General features: G+C 37.0%; 1 protein-coding gene across 4 annotated transcripts in view; it reads left to right on the plus strand.

Annotated features, from left to right (window-relative positions):
• Positions 1-11,630, plus strand: part of KCNB2 (potassium voltage-gated channel subfamily B member 2) — a 177,474-nt gene extending 165,844 nt beyond the window's left edge. For 3 of the 4 annotated variants that reach the window (XM_021388104.1, XM_021388106.1, XM_021388107.1), the window contains one exon: positions 1,922-11,630. In XM_021388104.1, coding sequence (XP_021243779.1) covers positions 1,922-4,081 — 2,160 coding nt within the window. In that variant the 3' untranslated portion in view covers positions 4,082-11,630. Of the gene's footprint in view, positions 1-286; positions 398-1,921 lie in introns of all 4 variants that reach the window. The other variant, XM_021388105.1, reaches the window with a different exon arrangement.

A 12,985-nucleotide genomic window follows, 5' to 3' on the forward strand; every position in this document is an offset into this window, starting at 1 on the left:
CAAGCACGCATTAGTTATTTCACAGTAATTTTGTGGAGAACCTAGTATACTCTATTTAAGCTTCAAACCTTTTCACAGTGAAATCTGATACAGTCAGCTTTCACAGTCTGGAAAGTAGTTATTGCTCCACAGTAGCATTTTCTTTTGTCAGCCTGTGCCCTAGCTACAGGCCATCATCAATGTCATTATTCAGCCCTGCCTAGGTATTCAATGTTATTGCCTTCATTCTATTTTATCATCTCAACAAACATTTTACTAAGAATGGCCTTTTTTCTGTCGTGGGCAGCAGTTGTAGCGGGATGTATATCCCCTCCACAATACAGATTAACCGGAGTACTTCTGGATGGGCTGTACGAAGAATGAAGATAGTTGGCCCACAGCTCACTTGGCAGGAGGAGTAAGTGAGTCTTACTCTCCCAATAAATACAGCTCAAAAGAAAAAAATGGCAGAAGCAGCACTGATAGGGAAAAATACACATCTGTTTAGAATATTTCAACATATGAAAGGTGCTACCTGTTCTGTTTTAAGCTGAAAAAAGGCCAAAGACAGAATGCTAAGTACAAGATGATGCAAATACAGACCCTCATATTGTGAGCAGTTTCTGTTTGTACTTGGAGAGCTGACTTCATGCTTAGTAACCCAGAGCTGAAATAGGCTTACTGCTGTTTTTTCAGGGGTACAGTGAGGTGGTATTTCCATCTCTAGAGCTGCTATCACTGCTGTGACCAATCTCTTCCTATATACTATATATCTGTATTCTGCCCAGTTGCATTTCACTCTTCTTGGATATCACAGCAATTTTATCAGCCCTAGTGTGCGCTTGCAAGCACATCAGATATCACTGAATGGATTTCACAGCACTATTTCTGACAAATGAGAGCAAATGCTCTTAAGAATGAGTATAAACTGAGTTTTAAAACAGAAAATAATTTATTAAATAATTTATTTCCACATTTTTAATGAAAACCCAGACATAGTTAGGACTTTTAATCAAAGAAATAATGTATTTTTTCCAAGTTGCAAACATTACCTGGTGTATGAATAACTAAACTTTGTAGTAAAAATATTATGTTCTCTGGTAGATCCGTTTCTTTTCTCATAATGTCAGTTTTGTAGATGAGAATGACAGCAACTCTGGGCAACGTGAAAGGGCATCAGGCACGAAGTGCCTGGTTCTTATTAAAATCAATGCCAGTAATTTTATGGAACCTATCTTTTGAGAAAGAACCCGAAGAATTATTTATAGAAAGTATTCATCTACTTTCACCTTTTAATGATTACGAGAAACTAAGTTTACTTTCATACTACTACATATTTTGTTATGTTTTAACCCTCTCTACCTATTTCTACCTTCAATTCTTTTACCACCTAAAATGTGTGCAGACACTGCAACTGGGCAGGCCTAGTTCCTGGAGCATTGCCTCTTGTTTTCATAATTTCAGCTTTTGACCCATAAATTTATGCATGACTTGAAAGGTCTCTGCACATATTAAACGGGCAGTTTACATACTGTATTACCCAATCATTTCTCTGCATTGTCCAAAGTTCTGTATGATTACATTTAATACAGAAAATTAATAGATTAATATTCTGCACATTAACAGGAACCTTACATTCTTTACTCAGTAACTTGCAATAATATATCTTACCTTCTCTTGTAATTTAAAAAATAATAAGACGACCTGGCTTGCCTTTCTGAAGGGCTTGCTACAAACAGTAAAATAATCAGGTTTTGACCATGTCTAGATGATTCCAGTGTTTACTCTTTGTGCAAAAAGCAAAATGTTAAAATAAAGAATGCAGAAGTCAAAACAGCTTCCTTCAATCTGTTTATTTGACCATTCACATTTAAAATGATTTAAGCAGACCCTGACAAATGCACTTGCGTCAGTCTAACCAAAACATTTTTTTATTTTACAGATTTTGGCCATTGTGTCCATTCTGTTCATCGTTCTGTCCACTATTGCTTTGTCTCTTAACACGTTGCCAGAGCTTCAAGAAATAGACGAATTTGGGCAGCCAAATGACAACCCTCAGCTAGCACACGTTGAAGCTGTGTGTATTGCTTGGTTTACCATGGAGTACCTTTTGCGTTTTCTGTCCTCACCAAACAAGTGGAAGTTCTTCAAGGGGCCGTTAAATGTCATTGACTTACTGGCTATCTTGCCATACTATGTCACCATTTTCCTCACGGAGTCCAATAAAAGTGTACTGCAGTTCCAAAACGTCCGACGCGTGGTTCAGATATTTCGCATTATGAGGATCCTAAGGATTCTTAAACTTGCCAGACATTCAACAGGCCTTCAGTCTTTGGGTTTTACTCTCAGACGGAGTTACAACGAATTAGGCTTGTTGATACTATTTTTAGCCATGGGGATAATGATATTTTCAAGTCTCGTATTCTTTGCTGAAAAGGATGAAGATGCCACAAAATTTACCAGTATCCCCGCATCATTCTGGTGGGCAACGATCACTATGACTACTGTAGGATATGGTGACATTTATCCTAAGACTCTGTTAGGTAAAATCGTAGGAGGACTTTGCTGTATTGCTGGAGTGCTGGTTATAGCCCTGCCTATACCAATTATTGTGAACAATTTCTCAGAGTTTTACAAGGAGCAGAAAAGACAGGAGAAGGCAATTAAGAGGAGAGAAGCACTTGAGCGAGCTAAAAGAAATGGCAGCATTGTTTCCATGAACCTGAAAGATGCCTTTGCTCGCAGCATGGAAATGATAGATGTAGCAGTAGATTCAGGTAAGTCTGGAGAAGCAGCCAACCCAAAGGAGACACCCGATGACAACCACCTGTCACCAAGCCGGTGGAAATGGGCCAGAAGGACGATGTCTGAAACAAGCTCAAACAAGTCTTATGAGAACAAATACCAAGAAGTTAGCCAACAAGACTCCCATGAGCAATTAAACAATGCCGCAGCATCCTCCAGCCCACAGCACCTCAGTGCTCAAAAGCTGGAGATGCTATATAATGAAATTACTAAAACTCAGTCTCAGCCTAATCTTAATGCTGGTTACCAAGACCAGTCTGCAAAGCCACCTACGTACGAAGAAGAAATAGAAATGGAAGAAGTTACAGGGCAGAGAGATCAGTTGCCAGCTGGACCAACAGACATCATCACGGACATAAGAAGCACATCTAGTATTGACAGCTTTGCCAGCTGTGCCACTGACTTCACAGAAACAGAGAGGTCTCCGCTTTCTCTCTTTCCTGGCTCTCACTTGCAGATGAGGTTCCCAAGTGATTCTGCCAACCCAGAAGACAACCAAAGAGTAAGGAGTTCTCAGTTTATGCCATTCACAAAAGACAGAATGTTTTCTCCAACTGATATAACCTTTGACTATACTCCAATCGACAGAGCTGTTATCAGTGATGGCAGTGGGACCCAAACTGTTTTGCATGGTCACTTACATTTTGACACTGCCATGGAAAGCCCCAAAAGTTCTCTGAAAGGTAGCAATCCATTAAAATCCAGATCCCTTAAAGTTAATTTTAAAGACAATAGAGGTGGTGCTCCTCCAACTCCACCCAGCACTGCAAGGCCGTTGCCAGTGATGGCAGGAGCAGACTTTCCCCAGGCCACCCCTCAGCACATCAGCACCATTCTCTTGGAGGAAAATTCACCCCAAGGTGAACGACCTTTACTTGGTGCTGATGCAGCAGGACTTTGTCAGGGACCTTCCAAAAAATCATCCCCTCTGTTTCCCAAACAAAAGATTTTCACTTTCCCTTCAAAAGAGAGGAGGAGCTTCACTGAGATAGACACTGGAGAAGAAGAAGAGTTTATGGAGTTACATGGTATAAAACATGAGAAACAACAGGATATTAAGACAAATTGCTGCGGGGATAAACATGATGGCAACCATTTAACAGAGGATTCACAGGTCAGCTCTTCACCCAAAAGCATGAGTCACAACTGTACTCAAGACATTTACCATGCTGTGGGTGAGGGGAAGAAAGACAGTAACCAAGAAGGTCACAAAATGGAAAACCATTTATTTGCCCCAGAAATTCATACGAGTCCAGGAGAAACTGGTTACTGTCCCACACGTGAAACTAGCATGTGACTAGTTACAAGAGCAATAAAAATACTTTTTCTTAAACCACAGTTAGTAATGCCTATGAACTAAAACATGGAAAGCCTCAAAAAAAAAGTGCATAAAATGTTATTTTTGCATGGCATGAAGAGTTCTTTAGTTTAAATACTGTTTAATTAAAAAAAAAGACTGCTTTTTGTAACAAACTGAAAAAAAAAACAGGAAAAAATGACTCAAGAACAGTGAATAAAATAAAGAGAGCTCTGCAAAGAGCTAGTGTTGTGCAACATCTGACATTTTTGATCCTTTCACTTATGATTGTAGACAGGTTTTGAACCCTTTTAACTTTTTGGTTCTCTTGGTTACAATGAATTTTAGAATTTGCACATGAAAGGATGAAATGTCAATGCATGCATTCATAACGATGTGAAACAAGGTGCTTCGGGCTTGCAAAATGCATATATTTGTAAATAGTCTGGGGTTGGGGGGAAAGCTACTGTTAACAAGGATTTGTGGAAAAAGAATTTCCTGGGACACAGGTACTTCCTTCACAGCGTGCTGCCTGGAGGTTTTGTACAGACTTATGTTGCAAAATTGCAACTTCTACTTAAAGCATCTCACCTATCTTGCTTTCTGTTAAAAAGCTCATGAACATTTCTGTTAATTAAGGGACTACAGTATTTTAGTTCATCTGTGCTGTAAATCATAGTATGTTTTTTTCTAATTCGCATAACTTTTGTTATTGCATTTGTCAGTTTAATTAACGATCCTGTGAGGAAAAACAAAGATTTAATGACCAGAACTTGAGGCATTTGATGTTTTTATAGAATACTGCCAACATTTCATAACTAAGAAAAAAATGTTCCATTTTAAATTTAAACAACAACAAGATAGAATTATTTCTGTGGCAATAAATAGTGCCAAATGGCTATCTCAATCTCAATCTCTTAGTATATTTGATATTAAAAGAAATATTACTCACATTCTTTTTCTCCATTGATTTAAAAATATTTGCTTCTATGTGATCTTTGAGAACTCTTGGTAACTCTCCTTCCCCTCTATCTCCAAATCCCCCTTGTTTTACAAACCATGTCCATTCTTCACTAATAGCACTGCTACTGAAGCTGTTATGGTGTGAGGACATAAGGCACAAACTAACAGATGGTATTACCTGACATACCAACTTTGCCTCAACCCTTTCTCCAATGGCTGTTCCAAAATCTCAGTACATGCTTTTCCTCATGCATAATGAAGGGAAATGTCGGTGCTTCCACTGACATCTACCAGACAGTTTTGCTTTCTGTGGTATTCTTCAGCTTTGTAAAAAAAAAGTGCTGAACCAAAGCCTTCTTTACAAACAGCCTGAAAAACAGCTACTAATTTTTTTATCCAGCACCAATAGCTTCCTATGCTATAGTCATAATAATAAAAAAAAAAAACTATAGATTGCTTTAATTTCCTAAACCATAAGAAGTTCATTCAATTCATTAATCCTAATAATAAGCAAAAGAATTCAGCTACACAGACGTGCCCTATGAAATGCTCTTTTTTTTCCAGGAAATCAGAATGCATGTCTTTTTGTTTGCTGTCCTCTGATTTCTTCTGAAATTGGATGCTCCCTTACAGCAGCTTTGTCAGAGCAGTAAGTCCAGCCTCACAGCTAATAAATAGGCAGAGGGCCCAGCAGATAAGTCTGATGACCATCAATTCCTTGCTGCTCTATGGCCTTATTGCCTGAGATTGAGCCTTGCTTCCCTATGCATAAAAGGGATATACTGCTTCTCCCAGGTCAGGATTATAACAGTAAACCTTGTAAAGGCTGTGAGACAAGGATAGGAGCCTTAAAATCACTTTAGATCAACCAAAAGCTGGTTGATCACATCAGGCTTCTACTTCCCATAGTGGAACTCAGTTAAGTTTTACTCATGTGTCATTTCTGTTATGTAAATTAGTATAAATCAGCATCTAATGCATTTGATGTAAAAAAGCAAGCATTTTATTGCAACATCGTTCTCTGCTTGACATGGCTGGGCTGATGCCACAGACTTCGCTCAAGCCTGCTCTATGGAGAAGAGGCAGTTTGAAAAGCTCTGGTGGCTGGACCAAATCATGAGCATACCACAGATTCTTTGCTTAAGTAATCAAGTTTTGTAAGGTTAGATTTCCATAACAATAATAAGTTTTCTCCTCAGTCATTTGAAACACTGGGAATATAATGTTATTTCTTCAGAACAATGTCTGGTCATTAATTCTCAAAATAAAAATCATTTTTTTTTAATTAGTTGCAGTTCGTTGCAACTTGTTGCTGCATTCAATTTTAACTATTTATATGGCATCCTGCTTAATCATGTTGTGTCTCACTGTTCCAAAACTTAGTTCTTAAGTATTTTAAAGTCATTAATCTTCTATATTTATTTTTATGTTTTCTTGCTAGATATTTTCAGTGACAAAAACTAAATGCCAGTCAATTTTTATATGCCTAAAGCGTTGGTCTGTATTTTCTATGTGCAGTTTTAATGAGATCACATGGGCCTGTTTGATCTGCCTTTACATCCTAGTGGATAAGGAAGACCAAATTAAGTCCAAGTGGGACCTGATCCCACACTCTGGATCCACAGAAAAATCCCATTCAAGATAACGGTGTTGTTCTGGCAAGACTGAGGTCTGTGTCCTGCGTCTACTGTGTGCTTTTTCTCCCCGCTGACCCTTACACTTTTGGAAAGCCCCCTTGGATTGGTGTCATTTTTGGAAAGGGAGGAGTCCAGCCATAGGGAACTTATTTCAGGAACACAGATTTAATTCTTTAAGCTCTCCTGAACTAAACCAGTACTTATGCAAACTTGATTCTACCCTATGGAAAGTTCAGTAGTGGTAAAATCAAGACCTCAGTTCTTGTGCAGATGAATTCCCCCAAAACCAATGAGTGTCTGCCAGAAAAAGGGATTGACTGAAAGTAAACAAGGACAGCAAGACTCTCTCTTGAGTAAAATCAACGGGAGCTTTAACTCTGTAAGCCAGATGGGAAGACCAGGCCGCTATTGACTGCCATATTTAAAACATTTTCAGAGAAGCACAGTTATTTTGAAATTATACAAGCAAAAGAAATGCAATTCTCTTTATTAACAGATGTCATATTTTTTTTTTTAAATCTTCAAAGCAAAAGGATCAAGCTTTAGAAGTGTTCTTGTTATAATTTCATTGATTCGTTATATACTTTTGACTATGCTGAATATTATTTCTAGAGTCAGAGGGTAAGATATTTGGTATTTCCAGCCTTGGCTGCATACATGGGATCCAGTCCTGCATACCTAGCTCATGAACAACTCCTGATCAAAATATTTACTTGACTAGTTGCAGGACTGGACCTGCATTTATTGCACCATAGCATGTGCAAGAAGTGCCAGTCCAGGACCTCTTCATTCATCAAGAATATGAATCACTATGTAGCAAATTATGCAAACTACCTGAGTGTATTTTTCTGCTTTTCTAAAATTTCAAAGCCATTTCAGACCTATTACCCATTCGCCACAGTAAGGGGAGGGTTTTTTTAGTCCCGGAGTCAGCCTCCAACAGTTGTGGAATTTCTAAACAACTTAAGGAGTCTTGAGATAAAGTTACTCCCCCGTGCGCCTGAAAGGAGTGTGACTCTTCATATTGCTGGAAAATGAAGATTGTTCAGGGAGATAGCTTTGCAATCAATCTATTTTTTATATTTTATACTAACTGCAGAAACCTGAATCAAAGTTTTAATTGATTTTCAATGATGAAACCAAATGAACACATTTAAATGATGCTCACAGAGTAATCAGAACAATTTTTGAGTAAATAGTAACATTAATTCAAAGGGAGGGTGGGGGGAATCATGTATCGCACAAATTGCAAAGTAAGTTCATACAGGAAAGCTGTTTACAGGGGGAAGCATATAAAGAATGTAACATGGTGAAGAAAGTTATTGCACTAGGGAATTTATACAAAATACAGTTTTTTAAACAAAAACACAAAAGGCCTTTTAATGCTTCAGTGTCTAGAATATAGGAGCTTCTGTGCTAATGCAGAAATCTAATGCACTGTGTCCTCACTTCAAAATTGGTCTCAAAATTCAAACATTAGTGATGTTAAAGAGGTGATATCTGATCCAACACTAGAGCAACTTAAAGAGCTGTTTCTTTTTAGCACAAGATTATGCAGCCCATAGTGCATACAGAAAACTGTATTTTTGCCTATAACATATTTACAAATCACAATGACAGTTGGGTAACACCTGGCCACATTCTTGTGTTCCTTGCTCACTTCTCTAAGTGATAAAAAACTTGTTCATTTAAAACTAGGTTTCTTCCTCTGTGTATATCCTGAGCTTCTTTCTGTTTCCTTAGATCTGTTTGAAACAAGGTTTGCCTTCAAATTCCTTAATTAACTCCTTCACTCTCATCCCTAAAGCACAGTTCAGTACAAATGCTACTTGTCTTTTTCAAGTCCTAGTGCAAATACAGTCAGCCTGGTAAAAATGGCCAGGGCCTACCTAACTGTCTTTTTTCACTCATATGATTCGGGGGTCAGTTGCATAGAAAATGAAAATTTATATTTTCTTCATGCAAAAAAAAAAATGTATTTTAAAAGCAAAAAAAGAAGCAAGGAATATGTTTTTTTCAAATTAGTCAGCACAGATCAAGCAGGAAATGCATTTGCAGCAAAGAGGGAAGAAAGACAGAAAACCGTAAGTAAACAAGGCATGCTTTAATACATTGTACAGAGATTGATCATACTTATTGAGACAAAAATGCCAGTAGCAAAAGTTTAATTTCAGTTCTACCCCATCTTCATTTTTATCATAGAACCAACAGGTCTCTACTGAAATTTTCAGTGATGTTATTACCCAGTTGCCTAACATGGACATCTGATCTGTAATTGGTTTTCAAAAGACTTTCCTGAAAAAGAGGACACTGCATTCTTATTGTTGTTGATCTGTGGATCTCTTCCCCTTGCCCTCCAAACAGCAACCTTCTCCTCTGCTTGGGAGCCGTCCGAAAACAAACACGATGATAGATGTGTCTTCTTTATCAGGAAAGTGTTTTTGTAGTCTGATGCAAATGGCCAGACAGATATTAACTCTTGGACTCCATTTATAGCATTTGAACTGAGGAACAGGAAGAATGGTGTCCTTTTTTTTTTTTTTTCTGTTATTGTTGCAGCCAAACCATCTCACAAATTTACAAGTTTTCTACCTTTAAAATGCACTGTATTGTCTGGTGTTCCCCTCATCCTGCAAGCAGTTTCAATGCGTTTGCTCAGTGCTTTTGAAGAGCTTGCTTTACTAAAAGCAGTTTTTAAATGACTGTTACTTGAAGATAGCCATCAGTATATTTGTCTGTTGTCCAGTACATTCTTATTAATAACAATATTCAGTTTAAACTCTGGCTGAAATGCTTTCATACCATAAAACAGATCAGGTGCTCTGGGAACCAAATCCCTCACAGCTCTATGAGCAGATTTTTGCTGATAGAGTTATCAGTTTCCTCACTGAAGGAAGGTCAGATGATTGGCAAGCATAGACAGAACTGTATGCATCATGCAATGGTTTCTTTCAGTAATCATATATAATGTGACTTGACAGATGGAGTAACACAGACATCCTTGCATTTCTTCCATTTAAGGTTTAAATAATTTTTTTTGAATGTTGTATTACAATATTTAAGTATTAGATTTTAGCTGCAATGATGATCTCTTCCAAAACAGCAGTAGGACCGTATAGACCCATATTATTATTGATTGCTATTTAATTTTCTTTTATTACACCTAGCACAAACCCAGATGGATCCCTCTGTAGAACAAAGAGGTAGCACACGAATATTATTGACCTTTTTGATTAGTAGCTAAAGAACATTTAATTTGAAAGATAAGATTGTCTTAATTATACCTGTGAACCAAACGGGATGGTGATGTCACTACGTTAGACATTGGCTGTAGGCCTGTGGTTAATGTAAAGCCTGAATCTAAGAGCAGTCTGGGTAATTGATTCCATTTAATCATTTTAGTTAATAAATTTTTACCTCAAATATATATATGGTATGAATAAAAACAAATGTCTGTGCAAACGGCTAAGCAATGACAGAAGATCAGAAGCTCAGCCTTAGTATTTTTTCCCATCTGCCATGCCTTGGTATCTTTCCATTTAGATATCAGCTGGAATTGATTTAAGCTGCAGGGTTAGAGGGGTTTGATGGTGTGCTTAGTTGCTCTGATCTCTAGGCCATATCTTGTAAAAGGTATTGCAAGAAACGAACAGTCTATTCCTTATTCTGTTGCTTTTATGATTGCAAGGTTAAGGGCATATGTTCTATATTGATATTTTGGCTCTAAGTTTTGCTCAGATAGCATCTCTCAGTGGAGGTTCAAAATACAAACATTTATGCCTATTCTTGAAGTCCTTAAGCAGAAAGCCAATGGGAATTCTGCCTGTATAAAAACTGAAGGAAGGAGCAATATATTATAGCTTTAGGCAAAAGGAAGTTTGTAACACATACTGCAAAATGAAAAAAGAAATCCATCTGCTAGGATGCAGAGTTTTGGATTTATACCTCTGAATTTTCAAAGTTATGCAGTTTTACCTATGTAACTCTCAAAAGTCAAAGGAGCCATGCTGACAAGCTGAATCAAGGAGGGACTGGCGTACAAAGAACCTGAGAGTTGAATACATAGCCTATTGCTTTAAGATCACTGTAAATATCAACTAAAAATATGTACTAATTCATGTTTATAAGTTATTACTGTGTTAGTTTCATAGATACAGTAGCATGACTATTAATAGTTCTGTTGAGTTGATGAACTTTACTTTGTATTCCTCTGTGAATGCTCTGAATGCTGCAAACAAAAAAAAAAAGCACAACAGTATTTTTCAAGTTCTCTTGGCGCGATAGCAGTGTCTTCACTATTGTTCCATTTTACAGAATTAGCAACATTTCATCATAAACTGCTGTACTAACAACACATCTTTCTTTCAAAGAACTGTCACTAGGAGATAAAAGCGTATGTGATAAGTCTTGTCTAATCTCATTCATCTGCCTTTACAAAATGCCCCAGATGTTTTGTGGGAGAATATGCTGCTTTTGCTTCACGCATCGTTTGTATTTGGGGGCGGGGCAGGAAAATAATAGGGCATTTTGCAATGGTAATTGCATCAAACATGCTTTTTTCATTATTATTGTATTTGTTAGAAACATTTGGATTTAATTTCTTTTTGTAGATAACTGTTTGTCAATAGCTTTATTTTTTCAGCTAATCATCTGATTCCATTAGAATAATAACTTCTCATATGTAGTGGTATTTGTATCAATGTCTCCATATCAGCTGCATTTTAACTTCATAAAAAAGGAAATGTGGTTATTTTTGTCATACTAGAATTTGCTGATCAACTAAGTATTTCTGCACCAATCTACATATTAATATGCATGTTGTAGTCTGTACAATTGTTCAACATCAAAATATGTTTAATTTATGTCAAATGTCTGTAAAATAAATGCATTGTTCTCCATTTCAGTCTGATAGAATAAGCAGGATAGTAAATAAATGTGTAAATGAATCATCTGTGTCTCATTTCAGTTCTCTGCATGAAACCACTTTACATCGAGCATTGCATATATACCAAAACAATAATCCATAGTGTCTTTAGATTTCATTACTTGACTTTACTATACAGGGATCTCTGGCAGACAATGTATATAGAAAAAAATAAGTTGGCTATGCAAATAAAGTCAGAATCCATTGTTTATTAAAAAAGAAAAAAACCCTACAGTGCTTCTAAGCTTTTTTTTCTCTCTTCAGCATTACTGCTAATTACTACTTGCACTGTCAAAGATATAAGATCTCAAATTGCTTTATGAGGGTGAGTAACCATTCCTGCAGAAGCATGGAAGCAGCTGGTTCTGGATATTCAAGCCTCGGTACCTCTGCCTAATATTCAGAGGGGGTGGATAAACCACGATCTTGTTCATTTTACTCGTAGCAAACGTCCAAGCTTGGACCCCAATAATTTTTGCCTAAAGTAGACCATTTTTTTTTTATAGCTCAAAAACTGTGAGAGAAATGTATAGATTGTAGTGGGAATAAGGTTTTTATTCCTTCAAGATGAGTGAACTAATCTTTTTTTTTACAGGCAAAGTTTTGCTGCAAGTGGTACTTTAACAGAGTATTGGTATGGTTCAGAAAATAAGGAATGTGATTTTTTCATCTTTAAAATAGCTAATTCTTAATTTCTACATCTGAGCTGTATTACAAGGAAATAACGATGCAGGACCAAATTCTGCCCTTTGCTGAGCATGCTGATTGTAGTTATTATGAGAGAGCTTAGGGGTACACTTCAGCTTCGTACTGATTTTGCTTTATGTACCTCACGACACAATTCACCGCGCTGCAGAATTTTAACTCTTTCAGCTTATAATCTAGGGGTTCTTTCTCTGAATGCGTAGTACTGCACATAAATCTAAATTTGTTCTGTCTTCCTTAAACACATTCCTAGGTTCCTCTCTCCTTTAAAAACAAACATCACATCCTTCTGATTACTTCTTCCAGTCTCTTCTTCTTCATATTGATCTGAATAATTGCATTTGAAAGAGAGGATTTTGAGTTTTGTGTATTACTCAGTAAACAAGGTGTCTGCCACCCACACATCTATCCATACCTTATAGTATCTCAAAGTCCTCTGATCTGCAAATTTTGATCGCATGGCAAAGGCAACTAAGCCACACAGGAAAAATAGAGCAGAAACATTTTCAAATAATCACCAAGTCTGGGCAACCAAGGGATTTTTCTCTACCTCCTGCCCTGTCTCACTTTTTGTTTATGGAGCTCATTTCAAAAAATGAAAATGAATTAATAATTAAAAAAAAAAACCTAGCACCCTACTATCTCATCTCAACTCTGTAGCAGCCTAAGAAAGAA

This window comes from Numida meleagris, chromosome 2, assembly GCF_002078875.1.
Source record: "Numida meleagris isolate 19003 breed g44 Domestic line chromosome 2, NumMel1.0, whole genome shotgun sequence".
NCBI lineage: Eukaryota > Metazoa > Chordata > Aves > Galliformes > Numididae > Numida > Numida meleagris.